The 20,492-nt window shown below is 41.7% G+C and overlaps 4 protein-coding genes across 4 annotated transcripts; 1 reads left to right on the top strand and 3 right to left on the bottom strand.

Annotated features, from left to right (window-relative positions):
* Positions 1–2,064: 2,064 nt before the first annotated feature.
* LOC125576461 (proline-rich receptor-like protein kinase PERK1) lies at positions 2,065–9,343 on the bottom strand. Its single transcript, XM_048736596.1, has 4 exons — positions 9,254–9,343; positions 9,019–9,166; positions 8,758–8,919; positions 2,065–2,614 (listed from the first exon to the last, which is right to left on the bottom strand). The coding sequence occupies exons 1-4, from the start codon at positions 9,265–9,267 to the stop codon at positions 2,324–2,326; spliced, it is 615 nt and encodes a 204-aa protein (XP_048592553.1). The 5' UTR covers positions 9,268–9,343; the 3' UTR covers positions 2,065–2,323.
* A 373-nt stretch (positions 9,344–9,716) lies between these two features.
* LOC106419915 lies at positions 9,717–11,495 on the top strand. Its single transcript, XM_013860759.2, has one exon. It carries the CDS (start codon positions 9,717–9,719, stop codon positions 11,493–11,495), a length of 1,779 nt encoding a protein of 592 aa, XP_013716213.2.
* Positions 11,496–15,659: 4,164 nt separating this feature from the next.
* Positions 15,660–16,938, bottom strand: LOC106432441 (proline-rich receptor-like protein kinase PERK2). The gene is made up of 5 exons (XM_048736613.1): positions 16,875–16,938; positions 16,534–16,830; positions 16,022–16,417; positions 15,838–15,924; positions 15,660–15,751 (listed from the first exon to the last, which is right to left on the bottom strand). The coding sequence occupies exons 1-5, from the start codon at positions 16,936–16,938 to the stop codon at positions 15,675–15,677; spliced, it is 921 nt and encodes a 306-aa protein (XP_048592570.1). The 3' UTR covers positions 15,660–15,674.
* A 1,033-nt stretch (positions 16,939–17,971) lies between these two features.
* On the bottom strand, positions 17,972–20,492 carry LOC106432458 (probable esterase KAI2). Its single transcript, XM_048736590.1, has 2 exons — positions 19,981–20,492; positions 17,972–18,600 (listed from the first exon to the last, which is right to left on the bottom strand). The coding sequence occupies exons 1-2, from the start codon at positions 20,367–20,369 to the stop codon at positions 18,165–18,167; spliced, it is 825 nt and encodes a 274-aa protein (XP_048592547.1). The 5' UTR covers positions 20,370–20,492; the 3' UTR covers positions 17,972–18,164.

Genomic DNA, 20,492 nt, shown 5'->3' with positions numbered 1-20,492 from the left:
TCACTTCCACTACTATTATTTTACCATTTACAGTTCCGTTTCTCAACTCTGTTTTAATTTCCATAGATGAGAGAATACTTTTCAGACTTCGAGACGACTTTCCATTTGGTAGGTGGAGTAAGTTCCGAGATTGGGTTGATAAAATGGAACATGTCCTTGTGTACAAAGCTGCAACACAAGAGCGATCAATTTGTTGAAAGTTGAAAGTAAATACCATAACATGTCATATATTTTTACATAAAACAATCAAGTGTAGTCCTTGTTCATACGTTTGGCTCTTCCACTTAATGACTTAATGGCTTGAAGAGAATGTCCACTTCGGTTTGCTGCTTTTCATTTGGATTCTGCAAGAAAAAGCCACCAATGTAATATGAGCTTAGAGTAGGCACAACAGAGAACATAGACCAAAGAACCCGGAATGAAGCTCAAAATTATCATAAATGTAAAATGTGCACCATAGTTCGTGTGCTATACTCAAAAATCATATGATTGAATGACAACAGAAAGATGAAGGTAATGTTAAGACCAAAATTTGAGGTTGCACACAAACAAGCGTAGCTGTTACGAGCTTGTTTCAATCCAAGTTCATGCGGGAGTTTCTTAAGGTGACGCGGCTTCAATTTATTGGTTGGTATGACTAAGAACGACTTGACAAAGTTAGAGTTTTTGTTGGGCTTGAAGATAAGGACGTATCTGAGGGTTGGGTCCATAAAGAAGTGAAAGAAGGATGACTTACATTAAAAGAGTCGATCGTAGGTTTATGAGTTTTTAGGGTTTTTGAGCGCAAAGAGACCGGTTTACATTTGGTATCAGAACAGTTCACCTAGTTGAGATTATGTGAGGAACATGAATGCATCAAAGGAACTACTAGTTGTTCAAAGAATTCTAGTGCGGAAAGAGAACAATTTTGGGCACTGGAAAGTACGCATGAAAGAGAGACTCAAAGGGATAGACAAAGATGTCTGGTCAGCTGCAGAACTTGGTTGGACTTAACCCACAATCAAGACTATCGATGGTGAGCTAGTACCTAAACTCAAAGATAAGTGGACAGAGGCTGATAAGTTACGATTCAAATTAAACTCCAAAGCAGATTTCTGAAATCTTCAATGCTATTGATTCTGATCAGTTCAATGATGTTCTTCAGCAAGGACATATGGGACACATTATTTGAGTACTACGAAAAAAACTGATATTGTTAAAAGAACAAGATTGGATTACTTGGCTTCTCAATTCGAGAATCTACGAATGTCTGATGATGAATCAGTTACAAGTTTCAGCTCGAAACTGCGCTCCATTGTTAACGAAGGTATCGTTCTGGGAAAAAGCTACAAGGACAAAAAAAAAAGGTTAAGAAACTGTTCTTTCTTTACTTCAGAAGTTTTTATCCTACAATACAAAGCATTTCTTAAAGGCGGAATGAACAATGCTGAGATGAATTTCTCACAACTTGTTGGTATTCTTAAAGCTGAGGAGATGAAGTCACCTTCTAACCAATCTAAAAAGGTCAAGGACATTTCGACCACTGCCAAGAAGGAAACATATCAGTTACAAGCATTACACGAGAGTCTGAATTAGAAAGTTGAGAATAGTGTTAGTTTGATGGCGTGGAACTTTAAATACGCACTGAGACGAATTGAGAATGGCCAAGGAAGAAGCTATAACTCAGATCGTGACAAGAATTAAACGAGCACGAGAAGTGATGTTCAATGCTATGAATGTCAGAATGTGAAGGGGTTGGACATTACATATAAGATTATCCTCTCACTAAACGTAAGGAGCTTAAATGAAGTGAAGGTAAGGATGCGGACACATCACTTACAAGTTGGTTGTAATTGGGTATGAAAATGTAAATGTTGTGTTTCAGTAAGTTTATTTATAAGTTTACGTATTCTCGTGATTTGATAGAATATATGATTAAACATTACTTTTGAATAGCATCAAGTATTTAAAAGATAATCAAAGTAAATCCTGAGTGCTAAAACCGAATCAAGAGCAATAAAAACATGGAGACAACCAAAACCTGTTGATCAACTTAATTAACCAAGCAATCACGATAGTGATTAATTAAAAAGAACAATTTGTTATACCATGTGGAATTGAAAATACGTATGCACTATACAACAAGAACCAGCTAAATAAGAGATCAAAGTCAAAACAAAGATACAAACAATAGAGGAAAGAATGAAAGAAGAACAGAGTGCATCCGGTGTAAGATAGACCGCAGTTCAATTAGAGTTCATAAATTTCCAGTTAAACAAAAAATAAGAATTAAAAATAATCATGTGTCTCCTTAAAGAGAGTGTGATCAGTGTCCACCATGACCTTAATTGGTTCTTTTAATAGTGCTTGTCTCCATTTCCCGTGTGGTCCGACCCTCAGTGCTCCAACCGGTCGAGTACAAATCATACTCACTAGTTGGATTGCTATACCCACTGCTTTCACTGTACTCTTGAGTCCCAAATGCCTTTCTCCTTAACTTGCTGATGCCTTCATTGTCCTCGCTCATGTCATTATCTGTGCTTCCTCCATATGAGCTATACACATTGCTGTCACCCGGTTTGATCCCTTGGTTCAAATCTGACGGTGATATGTTTCCTTCTAGAACACGCGTAACCTGCTCGTTTTTTTGACACAATCACTCATTTGATTAGCATTATCAACATTTTAAATGACCAATATTGGCAAAGTGAAAACCAAAATCAAAATGCAGCTAAGAAAACATATTTCCTCATTGTTCGATCAAGTCAGTTTTTATACTATAAATATTTTTAATTAGAACTAATTACTTGTACTTTTTTTTGTAATTTGTGTATTTACCACCAAAAACTTTTGACTAAATTAACTACTTTTGGTGCTAGTTCTGTATATACTGTTGATTAACTGTTTATGCTTGATCTTGATTCCTTTAGCGATTCTATCTTGATCTTAGGTTAGATTCGATCTGTTTCTTCTACGTATATGCATAAACGTAAAGAACAAGAAAATTGTTTACCCAGACTTCGTTTCCTACTGTCTGGGGAGAGATCGAAACTCTCAAGCTTTCACTATAGCTCACTTGATCGTTACAAAGTCTCGGTATGAACTTATACACTCTGAAATACACTACCGGTAATCAGATTCTCAGTAGAAGCAGCAGAGGATTCTTCTTCGCCTGATCCGTTGCTCTTCTATCTCGAGATAAGACTCTCTCTTTTCGATCTTCGATCTCTCTCTCTTCCTTTCTTCTCTCTCTCACTTCTCTGCGTTCTGTTTGCAGGTGTGAGCTCGCGCAGAAGATGACGCTGACTCAGCATCCTTATAACGGCCTAACCGAAAGTGCGAATCGAGCTTGCAGCTGGGCCTTTGCGCATTACGGCCCAATCAGATAACTGAAGCCCGCGAGAATGACGATGGGCTCGTTCGAAGTCGAAGCCTTCTTAACAAAACTCCACCTCTTTGACTTCGGACATCTTCGAGAAATCCTTAGACAACCCCCTTTGTCCTTTCTCTCTCTAGACGTCACTGCTCTCTCTTGAGTCTACAAACCGATGAACCTCACCTTAACCCTTTTCCCTTTCTGATCAATCACCACTCTTGATGAATTCTGATCTTCACTCAAACAGATCTCTCACTGAGTACCAGCTGACTAAGAAACCGTACTCCTTTGCAGAACTGACTTTCCTTTCCAACCTCTCCACCTGAAGCCTCACTTTCGTGACAGCTTCAACACTCTCAGGTAACTCCATTTTCGATTTCCTTCCCAAATATACTTGCATCTCTTCGAACTATTAATTTGTATCAGCTTAGTCTTCTGCTACTCATGTAGATTTACCTTTCCTTTTCCGAGATGCACTCTGAAGTTACCTTGAGCCACGGTTGCGTTTAGACGATGTTTAGACCTTCACGGCAGAGCTGGAACTTTGAACCAGGTACCGTTTTAGTCAAGAAGTCTGCTAGGTTGATGGATGTGTGGATCTTAGATAGAGTAACCCATCCCTTTGTCACTATGTCTCTGATGAAATGAAACTCTGTGTCCATGTGTTTAGTTCGTTCATGATGAACTGTGTTCTTGGATAATGCGATTGCACTTTGAGAATCGCAGTGTATCCTTACACTGCTCTGCTCAAAACCCATTTCTGTGCAGATTCCCCTTAACCAGATAGCTTCTTTCACCGCCAGAGTAAGAGCCATATATTCAGCTTCGGTGGTTGAGAGAGCTACGACTGACTGCAATCCTGACTTCCATGACACAGTATTACCTCCAAACTTAAACACAATCCCTGAAACTGATCTTCGCTTGTCCAAATCCGTAGAATAGTCAGAATCTGAAAACCCTTCAACGATAAGCTCTGAGCTTCTTCTGAAGGTCAAACATAGATCATAAGTTCCTCTCACATACCTCAGGATCCATTTAGCTGCCTCCCAATGTTCCCTGCTCGGATGTGACATGAATCTGCAAACTAGACCCACTGCAAATCCTAAGTCTGGACGTGAACCAACCATGGCATACATCAAACTTCCCACGACACTCGCATATGGAACATTCTTCATATGTTCAAACTCTTCTGCTCTTTCCTTTGGATGTAGGCTTTTTAGTTTGAAATGTGACGCCGTAGGTGTAACAACAGGTTTAGCCTCATACATTCCAAAAGTTTTTAGAACCTTTTCCAGATACCTCTGTTGAGATAAGACCAAAGTTCCCTTCTCTCTGTCACGGATTATATCCATTCCCAAGATCCTAGAGGCCTGTCCCAAATCCTTCATTTCAAATTCCTTACTCAAACTATCTTTTAGAGCTTGGATTACCTTCGGATTACCTGATGCAATCAGCATGTCATCTACATACAGCAACAAATATACAGCCCTCTTGGTGTTGACATCCTTCATGTATACACACGGATCAAACTTGCTTTTCTGAAACTCAATCTTCTGCATAAAGCTATCAAACTTCAAGTTCCATTGCCTAGGTGATTGCTTCAACCCATAAAGAGACTTCTTTAACAAACAAACTTTGTCTTCATCTCCCTTTTTCACAAAACCTTCGGGTTGTTCCATAAGTATCCTCTCCTCTAACTCTCCGTGTAGGAATGCAGTTTTTACATCCATCTGCTCCAATTCGTAATCAAGATTCACAACCAATGATAGAAGAATACGAATCGAAACATGCTTCACAACTGGAGAGAAAATTTCGTTGTAATCAACCCCTTCCTTTTGTGAATAGCCTTTCGCAACCACTCTTCCTTTGTATCTTTTATCTTCTACCCCTGGTATCCCTGGTTTCAGTTTGAAGATCCACTTGCATCCAACAAGTTTCTGATTCTTTGGTCTTTCAACTAAAACCCACGTCCCGCTCTTCTCAAGCGAATTCATTTCCTCGTTTGCTGCTCCTTTCCAAAACTTTCTTTCTTTGCATTCCATAGCTTCCTTATACGTCTTTGGCTCCTCTACTTCCAATTCTTCTGCGACAAGTAAAGCATAAGCCACCAGATTTGCATCTTCAAACCTCGATGGAGGCTTCACATTCTTTCTGCGAGCTCTGTCTCTTGCCAGCACATATTCATCGAGAGACTGATTCCTTTGTTCTGAACTCTTGTCTTCTTCATCAGAACTAACTGAGCCCTCTGAACCTGCAGTATCAAGTTCTATATCCTCAGCATCGAAGTCTTCAGATTCATCTGACTCCTGTGAACCTCCACCTTGACCAGAAGATTCTCCGACTTCAAAACTTTGTGATGATGGTCCTTGAATCAAATCACTTCTGAACGAGACTCGTTTTCCTTTCTTCTTATTTTCCAAGTTCATCTTATCCTTTTCCTGAGTGTTAGAATCACCTTGACTCTTTACATCTTTAAACACTTCGTCTTCATGAAATACAACATTTCGGCTCGTAACACATTTGCCCTCATCTTCCATCCAAATGCGATATCCTTTCACACCAAATGGGTATCCTACAAACGTTCCCTTTAACGCTCTTGGACTTGTCTTTTCCTGAATGGTGTGAACATATGCTGAGCACCCGAACCGTCTGAGATGAGACAAGTCTGGTTTCCGTCCTGACCATACCTCCTCTGGTAGCTTAAACCCTATAGTAGAGTTAGGAGTTCTGTTTATCAAATAGACTGCTGTAGAGGTAGCCTCAGCCCAAAATTCTTGACCCAAACCCGTCTCAGATAACATGCTTCTGACCTTATCCATTATAGTTCTGTTCATTCTCTCTGAAACACCATTCTGCTGAGGCGTGTAGGTACAAGTTCTGTGTCTTCTCAGTCCTGACTTTCTGCATAACTCATCAAATTTCGTATTGCAAAACTCGAGACCGTTATCAGTACGTAGGCACTTTATCCTTTTACCTGTCTGGTTCTCTACAGCCTCTTTCCAATCTTTGAATTTCTCGAAGGCTTCATCTTTAGTTCTCAAGAAGTATACCCAAACCTTCTTAGAAAAATCATCAATAAAGCTCACAAAGTATTTGCAACCTCCCAAGCTCTCTGGTGTAGACGGTGAGCCCCATAAGTCTGAATGAACGTAATCAAGGATAGCATTTGTTGTGTGTTTCGCAGTAGGGAAACTCTGCTTGTGCGATTTTCCTAATACACAACTTTCGCAAAACTCCAGCTTGTCCATTTCCTTTAGATGAATGTACTTCTCTTTTATAAGTACGTTCATGTTTGACACGCTCATATGTCCAAGTCTTGAGTGCCACAACTTGGTCATATCAGGTTCAGCTTTGGTGATGTTGACTTCAGCTCGTGACACTTTTCCTTGAAGATAGTATAGACCATCTCGATATTTCCCTGAAATAACTCTCTGCTTATCTTTGTAAAAGTCAACCCTGAAATTTCCTCCTTCATACGTACATCCTGCTTTTTCTAGAAGACCATAGGAAATTAAGTTTCTGCTGATGTTAGGCATGTATCTTACCTCAGTTAAGATCACTTCAATACCATCTTCATTTGTGACTCGAATTTTCCCAATTCCTTTGACTTCGCTCTGTGTGTTGTTTGCCATGAGAACCTTTCCGCCTTCCAAATCCTTAAAGTCAAACAAGACTCCCTTTTGAGGAGTAATATGAAATGAACAGCCGGAATCCAAAACCCATTCCTCCTTGGTATCTTGGACACTTACTGTGAGCACAATTGGTTGTCTTGGTTTGGCAGCAACATTCACTGAGCTTGTATTCTCGTTCTTGTTTCCCTGATTGTTCCAGTTCTGAGGACACTCTCTTTTCCAATGACCATCTTTACCGCAGATAAAACATCCAGTTTTATTTGAGGTTTTGTTTGATCTGTTCCTGGATTGTGGTCTCCCATCATGTGACTTTGATCTGCCTCTCGCAAACTTTCCATTTCCTCTGTTTCCCTTATCTTTCTGTCTGCCTCGAGATTCAACATATAGTCCTTCTGAATTCGACTTTGCCTTTCCTGTTAACCCTTTCTGCTTCAACTCAGTCTCTTTAGCATATGCTGATGTAGTAACATCTCTTAGAGTTAACGTATCTTTCCCTGTTCCATACTTCAGCGTGTGTACTAAAGCTTCATACTGTGGTGGTAGGCTTGTCAAGACCTGTATGGCTTGATCTTCGTCACTCACTTGTATGTTAAGGCTTGCCAAATCTCCTATCAGTTTCAGAAATACGTCAAGGTTTTCTTCGATACTTTTTGACTCTTCCATCTTATAACTCGCAAACTGTTGCTTCAGATAAATGCGGTTAGGGAGAGTCTTGGTCTGATAGTCGCGCTCCAAAGCTTTCCACATTGCTAGAGCTGTTGGTTCAGCCATTACCTTTCTCAGAATCATGTCACTTAAGCACGTCCCCATTAGATTCTTTGCTCTTGTATCCTTAGCTACCTTCATCGGATCGAGTACTGGTGATGCTCCCTCTTCTAACTTCTCTGAGCTCTTGTAGAGGTTCGCATCTTCTTCAAGTGCTGATGCTAATCCCTGTATCTCAAGTTGGCCTAGCAGCTTGTATTTCCACATACCAAAATCTCCTTTCCCGTCAAACTTGTCCATCTCGAACCGACCTTTAGTGGGCTCCATTGCGTTCTCAATCTTAAAGAACCTGTTTCCAACAAACTCAAGCCACAAGATCACCGATCAAATATCAGCGATCTGAATCAATAAACCTGATCTGATCGCAACCTCCCTATCAAGCAACCTATGCTCTGATACCACTTGTTGATTAACTGTTTATGCTTGATCTTGATTCCTTTAGCGATTCTATCTTGATCTTAGGTTAGATTCGATCTGTTTCTTCTACGTATATGCATAAACGTAAAGAACAAGAAAATTGTTTACCCAGACTTCGTTTCCTACTGTCTGGGGAGAGATCGAAACTCTCAAGCTTTCACTATAGCTCACTTGATCGTTACAAAGTCTCGGTATGAACTTATACACTCTGAAATACACTACCGGTAATCAGATTCTCAGTAGAAGCAGCAGAGGATTCTTCTTCGCCTGATCCGTTGCTCTTCTATCTCGAGATAAGACTCTCTCTTTTCGATCTTCGATCTCTCTCTCTTCCTTTCTTCTCTCTCTCACTTCTCTGCGTTCTGTTTGCAGGTGTGAGCTCGCGCAGAAGATGACGCTGACTCAGCATCCTTATAACGGCCTAACCGAAAGTGCGAATCGAGCTTGCAGCTGGGCCTTTGCGCATTACGGCCCAATCAGATAACTGAAGCCCGCGAGAATGACGATGGGCTCGTTCGAAGTCGAAGCCTTCTTAACATATACATAATTGAAAACCGAAGAGCTAAAAGAAAAGTATGATTGACTTGCCTGGTCCATTCGAGGTCTGCGACGAGCTGAATGGCGAACACAAGTTGCAGCACAAGCAACCATACGAGCCATCTCTTCTCTATCATACTCATTATTCAGCTTTGGATCAACCAAACCTTCAAATTTGTTTTCCTCAAGAGCTCTTGTAAGCAATGGTCGTGCCTGTTCAAATTATATACACATAGCTTCTGCGTTATTCAACTGTCAAATCGTAATACAAATCATGTGAATATGTTAGATTATTTTCACTATATTGATTACCCAATCAACTAAGCTGTTATCTGCATAGGTATTGTTTACATCAACAGGGCGACGCCCGGTTATCAGCTCCAAAAGTACAACACCAAATGAGAAAACGTCAGACTTTTCTGTAAGCTTTCCACTAGCAGCATATTCAGGAGCCAAATACCTAAAGTACCAAAAAACAAAATTTAAGGATTTGAAGACACTTTGCAAATTGTACATATGTACATATTTTGCTTGAAGATTTTTTTACCCAAAAGTTCCCATCACGCGTGTAGATACATGAGTGTTTGTATCCAAAGCAATCTTGGCAAGACCAAAATCAGCAACCTAAAAGATAGAAGAGAGTTACCTCTTTCGGTAATATCCCGCAGTCTGAAGAACGCTCCTGGTCTTTACACTTCGGGTTCTTCCCCCGACCGTGTCGGAGGGACCGCCTTTTCCGGCCATTCTTGCCGGTGAAGTCCGCTTGTTAGTGATTCTGACTAGGATGATGGACAATCTGAAGTCAATAGAGCTCTCGCCTGTAGACAGCTCCTTTACCTCCCTCTGCTCCCGGTAAAAGCTTCACTACTACGTTTGTGTAGTTCCCCTGTCTTGCACCAAGCTACTACAGTTTGTAGTCTCCATAGCTACCATCGCTCTCTGGTTCCAGTTTTACTACGGGTTGTAGTCTTCCCCTTGACTGTCACTTTCACCTACCTCTCTCTGCCGAAATGTCTCACCGTTACTCGAGAACGGAGAAAGGTAAAGAGAGAGCTGAGGAGTTTCCACCACGCAAACCGCTGGTGAGGATCCCGGATGCGAATGTCTCTGGCCTCATTGAACGCAACAAGCTCACTCTCATTGGAAGAGTCACCAACCCTTCGATCCAGAAAACAAGGGCGCTAGTGGATTTCTTTCTACAACAATGGAATGTTGTGGGTAGAATAACAGGACGGGATCTTGGCCCTACTCTGTTTCAGTTCGGCTTTGAGTCAGAGAGGGATCTCCAGACTATTCTTGCAAAAGCCCCCTTTCACTTTAAGAACTGGATGTTCATTCTACAAAGGTGGGAGCCAGTCGTGTCTGATACCTTCCCAGGCCGAATCCCTTTTTGGATTAGAGTCCATGGCATTCCTCTCCACTACTGGATAGATGAAACCATTGAAGCTATTGGTGCTGCCCTAGGCCCCATTGATGATCGTGAAGTTGATAAAGCTCGCCTCAGGGTCCAGGTAAATGGTTTAAAGCCTCTCATTATGAAGATGGACCTGCAATTGCCATCTCGAGAAATAGTGGAAGTCGAGTTGGAGTATGAAAAAATTGGGAAACACTGTTTCTTCTGTAAGTCTCTCGATCATGAGGATAGTGAAAAGCGCAGATGCCCTCTGTCTCGCTCACACCACGGGGAAAGAAGAGACTTGGGTATCTCTCAACAGAACACTTTAGAGAGAATTGAAGAAGGTCGGAGACGTCAAGATGATCGGAGGTTCTCTCGTCAACAGAACCTCGCAAACTATAGAGTGACCCGATGGACGAACACAAGGAATGCAAACCCTCATTCAGATGTGGTAGCTCGGGTATACTCCTCCCGAAATGAATCAGGAAGGAGCTCGGAATTTGAGGAGAATAAAAGACGCTATGATGATCGATCCCTATCGCACCGCAGCGCTACTCCACGAGGCTCTCGGACTCATCATACGTCGCATGAACATACCTCAAACTCGCGCAGGGAAGGTTCTTATCGGGTTAAGGAACATACTGGCTCGGTTCTACCTCAAGAACAGCATGGCTCTCCAGTTAGAGATGTTACCTCTCGATCACACCTCTCCCCGGTGACAAACCCGTCGGCAGATCAGAGGAGAGCTAGTCTAGCGTCCAGACTATCAGACCCGCGATCAGAACATGTATCAAGCGAGGATAGAATCCCGGCAAAGGAGAGACTATCTGTTAACACGATGAGGACCGCTGAAAGAGATTTGGCAAACTCTGAGGCCCTTGGGCCACTGGTCAGAGAAAAAATCCCAACGAAGGGAGCGCCACTTCTCTTGAATGACAAATCCATTACTCGCCCGTCGAGTTCTACTATCTTTGAGTCTGGGAGGATTGGACTTTGCGAAAGATCTCCCATCAGGACCTTAAGCGAAGACAGAATTCACGTGTCGCTAAGGCTTGGGTCTCTACGAGCAGATGAGGATGAAGAGCAAGACAATGTTTTTGACTTACAGCTACAACAAGCACTGTCAACTAAGGCAGCCGGGAAACGAATTGCTGAGAACTCCCAAGATTGCAAGAGAATGTCAAAGAATACCGGCCAAGGTATCACAGTTAAAAGAAGACGTGTCACAAAGGTTCATTCCTCACCTCGGAGAAAACTGATGTTGGACGCAATTACAGCGGGAGGCAGATCACAAACCAGGAAGAAACTCAAGAATGGACCGACGACAAAGCTGATACCCGCAATCGTGCGTAAGGAGAAGGATTTTCATCCTCTCCAAGGCTCTCTTTCTTAGCATGTGTGAGCTGGAACTGTCAAGGCATCGGGAACCCCTTGACGGGCCAGCGTATTAGGGAATTCCGAAAGAGGATTTCCCCGGCAGTGTTATTTCTGATGGAAACCAAGAATCAAGATGAGGCGATTTTCAAGCACTTTAAGAACTCGGAGCTAAAGAACCACTTCACTGTTCCCCCAGTGGGTCTTGCGGGCGGCCTCTCCCTATCTTGGAAAGACGAAATTCAGGTTGAGATACTCTACTCTTCTCCTAATATCATTGACACCCGGATTGAAGCGTATGGAACATTTAGCTTTGTGTCCTTTATCTATGGAGCCCCTAACCCATCAGACCGTCCTGCTTTTTGGAGCAAACTGACGGAACTAGGATCGGATAGAGATGACGCGTGGTTACTTACGGGAGATTTCAATGATCTCCTAGATAATTCCGAGAAAATTGGTGGTCCTGCCCGGTGGGAAGGATCCTTCCTATCTTTTAGGAGTTTCGTATCGCAGATGGGCTTATGGGATCTCCAATATTCCGGGAATCATTTATCATGGCGAGGTACAAGATATAACCACTTTATCCAGTCACGACTGGATCGAGCAATGGCAAATTGCTCGTGGTTTGAACGGTTCCCGGCGGGACGCAGTGAATACTTGAGATTTGAGGGCTCCGACCATCGGCCAATAGTAGTTCACTTTGACGTTTCGCTGCGCAAAAAGAAGGGCTTATTCCGGTTTGACAGAAGACTGAAGAATAAACCGGAGATTAGGAAGCTGGTGGAGGTACAATGGCATCAATATCCCCTTGAGTCTGTACTAACTAGGATTGGGAACATCAGGCACAGCATAATTAAATGGACGAAAGAACAGAATCTCAACAGCAACTTGGCTATTCAAGCGGCTCAACAGCGGCTAGAGGAGGCTCTGTCTAGCTCAGTGCCGGATACCGTTCAAATCGAGTCACTGAAAGCGACACTTGAGGCAGCTTACAAAGAAGAAGAGCTTTACTGGAGGCAAAGGAGTCGCATCCTATGGTTGCAATGTGGGGACCGGAATACAAATTATTTTCACGCGGCCACGAGAGGAAGACGTGCGGTTAATAAGTTCTCGGTCATCGAAGACGTGGAAGGCAAGGCGGTGTACAAGGAAACAGAGATCGTGCATTGCATTACAGATTACTATTCTCGGATCTTCAGAGCACAAATGTCCGACTCATCTCTTGTGGTACAGGAAGGGATTACTCCTTTGGTCACCAATGAGATGAATGTGACATTAGTTGCTATGCCGAGCCCCATGGAGATAAGAGAGGCACTCTTCTCGATACACCCGGAGAAAGCACCGGGCCCGGATGGTTTTTCCGCTAGTTTTTACCAAACTTTCTGGGACATTTTAGGAGCAGACGTAGTGAAAGACATCCAGGCTTTTTTCGAATCGAGCGTCATGGATCCAAGGCAAAATGAAACCCATGTTCGCTTGATTCCAAAAATCTTAGGCCCCAAGAAAGTGGCAGATTATCGTCCTATCGCGCTATGTAATACTCATTACAAGATCATTGCCAAGCTACTTACTAGGAGACTGCAACCGCTGCTGCCGGACCTGATCTCGGAGCATCAATCTGCGTTCGTTAAGGGGCGAGCCATCTCCGACAACGTGTTGATCACACATGAGATCCTCCACTATCTCCAACATTCAGAAGCGAAGGTTAGATGCAGTATGGCCATTAAAACCGACATGAGCAAGGCGTATGATCGCATTGAATGGCAATTTCTGCGCAATGTCTTAGCCCGGTTTGGCTTCCATGATCGATGGATCTCTTGGATAATGACATGCGTTACATCTGTCTCGTATTCTTATCTCATCAATGGAGCGGCGCAAGGGAAAGTTGTTCCGTCCCGAGGAATTCGGCAGGGTGATCCACTATCTCCTTACCTCTTCATTCTGTGTACAGAGGTTTTGTCCGGACTGTGCAAGAAGGCTCAACAACAAGGCGAGGTCGTTGGGGTGAAGGTCGCTCGCAATTGCCCGGCAGTGAACCACCTTCTCTTCGCTGACGATACGATGTTCTTCAGTAGAACAGATCAGAGGAGTTGTGCGGCTTTAATCAAGATCCTGAAGAGATACGAGGAGGCCTCCGGGCAGTTCATCAACCTAGAGAAGTCAGCCATCACTTTCTCTTCGAAAACACCGGGGGAAGCAAAAAGAAGGATCAGAGAACAGTTGCAAATCCTTAATGAGGGTGGTATTGGTAAATACCTCGGATTGCCTGAGTATTTTGGCCGGAAAAAACGGGATATATTCGCCTCGATTGTGGATCGGATCCGGCAAAGATCACATAGTTGGACCTCCAGGTTCTTATCGGGAGCAGGGAAGATAGTTTTATTGAAATCGGTACTGGCCGCCATGCCTACCTACGCGATGTCATGCTTCAAATTACCACTGTCTCTCTGTAAGCAAATCCAATCGGTACTTACGAGATTTTGGTGGGATATCTCCCCGGAGGTTAGAAAGATGTGTTGGGTCTCTTGGCAAAACCTGGCTAAACCAAAAGGTGCCGGAGGATTGGGTTTCCGGGAAATTGAGCAATTCAATGATGCAATGTTAGCAAAGCTCTCATGGAGGATCCTGAAAAACCCTTCCTCTCTACTGGCCAGGTTACTTCTCGGAAAGTACTGTGTTCATTCTTCTTTCCTTGAGACGCAACCCTCCTCTGGCGCCTCTCATGGCTGGCGTGGAATCTTAGTAGGGCGGGATTTGTTAACAAGAGGCTTAGGTTGGGCTGTAGGATCCGGGAGGGACATCTGTTTGTGGTCGGAACCCTGGCTGTCTACAAGTGAACCGATGGCTCCTGTTGGACCACCAACTTTTGCGACTAAAGACTGGAGAGTAAGCAAGTTCATACTACCCGGAACTAATGACTGGGATGTGTTGGCTATCAGGGCTACACTTCCTCAGTATGAGGAGATTATTCGCCGGTTGGTTCCAAGTGCATTGCTAGCACTTGACGAGCGAGTGTGGCTTCCAAGTTCTTCTGGTGAATACTCCACTAAATCGGGTTATGCAGTTGCAAAACTTTGCAATGGATCGCAGGAGGATTTGGCTTTTAACTGGAACAAATGCATCTGGCAAGTGGATACTTCACCAAAGATTAGGCACTTCATGTGGAAAGCAAAAACCCAATCCCTGGCTGTTGGTTCTGTTCTCCAAAACAGAGGGCTAGCGGCAAATCCGGTCTGTAAACGTTGTGGAGTGCTAGAGACAGAACTCCATGTTCTTCTCCAATGTCCCTTTGCGCGTAAAGTTTGGGAACTTGTTCCGAGTATGTTCAAACCCTCTCTGGCGAACACAGACTCTGTTGCTTCTCTACTACAACAGTGCCGAAAGATGATATCACTTCCCCCGACGGGACTAGGCTCCACGCCTCTATACCCTTGGGTATTATGGATCCTTTGGACCAACAGGAATAAATTTCTTTTTGAAGATAAAGTCTTCTCGGAACAATCCACTGTCCTGAAGATTTTGCAGGATGCTCGAGCCTGGCAGGCGGCTCAGACAAATGTCAAAACGCCTTCCTTACCACAGTGTGTGGTCCCTGATACATCGTTACCAGCTGCTAACTCTTACGCTTGGTCCTTATTTTCAGATGCAGCTTGGGAAGCTTCAACAGGGAATTGCGGAATGGGTTGGGTCCTTCGGGATTCTGACAGTTCTTTCGCAGAAAGATCCTCATCTCACCGGCGTTTTGTTCCTTCGGCTCTAGTGGCTGAAGCATTGGCGGTTAAAGCGGCCTTGTCCGCTGCACTCTCTTCACATGTCAGCAGTATCCAGATACACTCTGACTCCAAGACTCTTATCTCGCTCTTGAAGACTCGAGGAAAAGATGTGGCTTTGAAAGGCGTTCTCTACGACATCAGTGTGTTGGCTCGCTCTTTCACCTCTATCTCTTTTATCCATGTCTCTCGTTTAGCAAATGTAGAAGCTGACTTAATTGCTAAAGCAGCTCTGTTATCCATTTCTACTTCTGCAACTTTGTAGAACTACTTCTTGCTTTTAATTTAAATGTTTGTTTGCTCAAAAAAAAAAAGATAGAAGAGAGCTAGTGACACAATACAAATAAACTTCACCTAAATATAGTGCTAAGTTACATACATGTAACGCTTTAATGAAATACATAAATAAGAAAAGATAAATCATACATTTATACCTTTGCTTCAAACTTGAAATCAAGCAATATGTTTGCCGCCTTGATATCACGGTGGATGATTTTAGGATTACCTGCAAATAATATATGCATGCAAAACATGACTTGTACATTTTAAACAGTTATACATATTTTTTCATACCATATATATAGTACTTACAATTTTCATGAAGATACGACAATCCTTTGGCAGAACCAACAGCAATCTTCAATCTTGAGCTCCATGCCAGTGGAGGCCGTCCCTTCCCTGTCACAAGTTCAATTCCCCAAGAAAAGAAACATCAATAATAGAAAACATTAAGCATATATATAAAAATCATAGAAGAGTTTAGTGTTTGTCTAACCATGGAGGTGAAACTCGAGAGTGTTGTTCGGAGCAAACTCATAGACAAGCAATCTTTGAGCATCAGCGATGCAATAACCGACAAGAGCAACCAAATGCCTGTGGTGAACTCGGCTAATGATCCCTACCTCTGCCTGAAACTCTCTCTCCCCCTGAGCACTCCCAGCTTTCAACTGTTTCACAGCAATTTCTTTTCCATTACGCAATATACCTCTGTAGACATATCCGAACCCTCCTTGACCCAACCAGTTGGCCTCAGAGAATCCATTGGTGGCTCTAGCTAGCTCCTCGTAAGTGAAAGTGCCTTGATAGGTGCCTAGTGCAAGCCCTGGAGATGGTGGAGGATGAACTGCATTATCCGATCGAGTAGTTTGAGTCGTAGCCACCACTGCTGCTGCTGCTCATGCCCCGCGGACGTGGTGGTGCAGAGGGAGGGTTTGGTTGTTGCGGCAAGGAAGAAGACGGAGGTGGAGGCGTCAAATCGGTGGATGGCGACGGAGGAGGAGGCGTCACAGGAGCTGTAGGAGGAATGGCGGTAGGCGGTGGCGGAGGAGGCGTTAGGGGAATTGTGGGAGGATCGGCGGTAGGCGGCGGAGGAGGTATCACGGGAGTTGTAGGAGGAGTGGCGGTAGGCGGCGGAGGAGGAGGCGTCAGGGGAGGTACGGGAGGAATGACGGTAGGCGGGAGAGGAGGTGACGGAGTAGCACTCGGAGACGGCGCCGATGACATCTCTTCCCACAAGTTTAAAAAAACGAGGCCCCAGAAGTAGAAAATGGAGAACGATGAAAAAACGGGGGAAGGATATGTGATCTGCAAGTTCAAAAAAAAAAAAAAAATATGTGATCTGCTACCACCTAGACGTGAGTTGAGTACGGACGATAGAGATGTTTTGGGGACAGACGATTCTGTCCATGTCATTTTATCGGTTTATTTATTTTGGAAAATATATAAATGCACTTTATGGTCATTTAAAATTCAAAACAAAAAGCCTTTGGTCAAAAAAATATATATTTACAGACGAACTCCTCAACATTTACTATTTCTTTCAATATCAAATTTATGACGAATTCTTCTTAAAATATACTTATTATATTGCATAGTTATTGCGTACCAGATGTATGTATGGAAGATAGTTGGGAGTTGGGACTCTTCTTGATCAAGATTAAGCCAAGAATGGAGAGTGCACGAGCACAAATTCAAGGCCACCTATGCTCTGATTTGTTATTACTATACTATATAACAAAGTTACACCAAAATAATCCAGTAAAATTAAAATGGACAACAAATAGATATTTGTCTAACCAAATTCCATCAAAGATTTTAATAACAGGCCAAGTATACAATGAGAGTCGGTCATATTTTCCAGATGATGTTTTTGACATTCAGATAATAATATAGTAAATATAATAATAATTATTATTATTGAGTTAGTCAATGAAATTTTGTTTTCTAGTTTAAAACAACCCACCAAACTCTTATTCTAGAAAAACAGAAGTCAACGGCATAATTACAATTTATAATTTGTGCAATTTAGTCTGGTCAATTTTTTGTCAAATTGGTTCCACTTTCTGTTGAACCTCAAACTATTGGGCTGGATCTTCAAATCAGGCTTGGACAAGGGTGAAATTCATCTCCAACATTAATTCATTCTGGAACGCATTTCATGTCGTTTAGGTTATGATAGACCTGGACGGCTGGACCCTCCCTCTAAAACTAATGAGGACAGATTTCATGCTTTTTTTTTGGGATTCCTTGTTTTCGAAGTGTAAAGATTTGAGGATGTCTCGAGTCTAATTGAACTACGATTTCTATATGATACATACATATTGATTTTGTAAAAAAAAGTTATTTCTTTCGTGTCTTTCCCTAGAGGTAAACCGACTCTCTAAAAAGAACCGAGATTCAGTTTGACCCAACAAAGTGATGCAGCAATTTACTTTACCACTTTCACTTCATTCTGATCGTCTTTTTTATTCAACTAAAATGTAAACTAAATTACTTTGTGCTGCCAGTTAAATACACATTCACATTACACAAACATATATATGAATACTACTTATGGACCCACTTTATTATCTTCTTAGTAGAATATTGTCGACAAGAAAAATATCGACGCATGCAAAGCTGTTTACTATATTCAAGCCTCAAAACTCGAGGAGGCGTCTCATGACTCGTAGAAGCTCCAGATGTGACGTCATTTGTGGGAAATGCCCAATCGAGTTCTCGATGATCTCTACCGTGGATTTACCTTTGATATTCTCTTGTATGAAGTAGGCAACGGAGACAGGTACTATGACGTCATTTCCAGGCTGTATGACGTGGCAAGGAAGTGACACTTTGCCCAAAAGCTCTCTCTCGTCGCTGCCAAACACTATCTTAGCTAAGGCAAGAGCCGTCTCAGGCTTCATCTTCTTAAGACACTTCTCTAACCATTGGACCGAGAGAGAGTCTCTTGAGTCGACCACTATGGGGGGGAAAGCAACCGCCCAAGCCTCGTAGTTGGTGGCAATGTTGGAGATGATCGCGTCAATGTCTTTTGGCTCAAACCCTCCTTTGTAACCCTCAGTACTGTTTATGTACCTATAGATAATTTGTCTGGGTCACAATACACCTAAATAATTTCCACTTCAATCTAATAACTAGTAACATTACTATATTTGATCATCTAATTAATTTTTATAAGTACGTTGCATTAGTCATATATTTAGTCAAACATTATAAACTGTTGCAATAATTTCTAAACATCATATCAATCAAAAATTAATAATTCATCCTTTAGCAGATATTTTATAAAATTGGAACGAAAGCAAGTAGTTGGAATAGTTTTGTTTTTGTTACTAATATTTTGATCATTCAAATAATTTAATTAATGAGAAAAAGACCAAAATAGCATTAAATCAAGTTTTTGTTCTCAAACTAGCATTCAAGGTCAAAAGTCACAAAAATAACACTCAAGGGGTGGGGTTTAGGGTTTAAAATTTAGGGTTTAGGATTTATAGTTTAGGTTTTAGGGTTTAGAGTTGAGAAGTGGGGTTTTGGGGATAAGATTTCAAATTTTGAAAAATAAAAAAAATTTAAATTTTTCAAAAGATAAAATGCTATTTTGGTCATTTTAGTTTTTGAGTGCTATTTTGTGATATAAACTTAGAAATGTACTATTTTGGAGATTTGCCCTAATTTAATCCGATTCAATAATTTTCTATACTAAAGAGTAGACCGTTTAAAAGAGTGGTCCACGTAATTTTGATATGTATGATATCTACAGTTGTATTTTGAGAAAAGCAATAGTTACACTTCACTAGATGCAGATACCATCCGGGTAAAATTAATTAATTATCAGCTAATACAGACCGGCTCTGAGATTTTGGGAGATTTAGACAATTTAATAAAGATTTTGATAATTTGGAGGTCTTAAAATTTTTTTATATAAATTTGGGAACCTATGTACAGTATATTATCGCAAAGCATATTATTTTGTAATCTTTCATGAAACACATAATTTATCAGGAATATTGTTGTACGATCGATGAGATGGTATATAGCCTTTTAAATTTTGATTGCATGTGCAATCTCTCTCTCGAGTGTAATCTTTTATAATTGTCAATCATCTTCTTCTTTTTTTAAGGCTAATTGTCAATCATCTTTCTTATCTCATTTACATATACGCATCTATTTATTTTTTGAACATACGCATCTATTTATTTATTTTCCTTTTATGTATACACACACACACATGTGCGTAATCATATCGACATAACTAGTTTACACATGTCCTTAATTTTCTCGATGTTCTTGGTTCCACAGACATGTTTTTTGCACTTTTAACTTAATTAAGGAGAAGAGTTCATTTATACAGGTATTTGATTTTTTCGATTCCCTTGCTTCTACAGACATGTTTTTCACTTTTAGTTATAATTAAGGAGAAGTATTAATTATTAGAGGTACTAAGAGTGAGCTTACCTGGGAGAAGCAGCAATAAGGACAAGATTTGTAAACAAGTCGGGTCTCTTAATAGAAGCAGAACAACCGATCATGCCAGACATGGAATGGCCTACGAACACAACGGGGCCAAACTTCAACTCCTCCATAAGAGAAATAAGATCGTCAGAGAAGGCATCAAATGAATTATACTTGGAAGGGTCACAAAGAGTTTGGTCTTTGATGGCTCCAGAGAAAGGCCAGTCAAAGACCAAAACTTCAAAAGATTGGGACAAGACTGGAATTATCTTCTCCCAAACCGACTGGTCGCCTCCAAATCCGTGTGCCAAGACCATTGACCTATCACCAGAACCAATGATCTTGGCGTTCATAACCGCTGCGAGACCGGATATCTTCTGGTTAACCCCCATGCTTAACTATAAGAGTGATTTTAGAGATGAGACAAGGGCTTTGATATATTGCGTATATATAAAGGGAGAAGAGAAATGGATTAGGTCTATATATGGTTCTTAATTGACATCCAACCACTGATT

Source organism: Brassica napus, chromosome A1, assembly GCF_020379485.1.
Source record: "Brassica napus cultivar Da-Ae chromosome A1, Da-Ae, whole genome shotgun sequence".
Taxonomy (NCBI): Eukaryota; Viridiplantae; Streptophyta; class Magnoliopsida; order Brassicales; family Brassicaceae; genus Brassica; species Brassica napus.
Note: the sequence above shows the minus strand (reverse complement) of the source record. Positions and strands in the feature narration are given on the sequence as shown.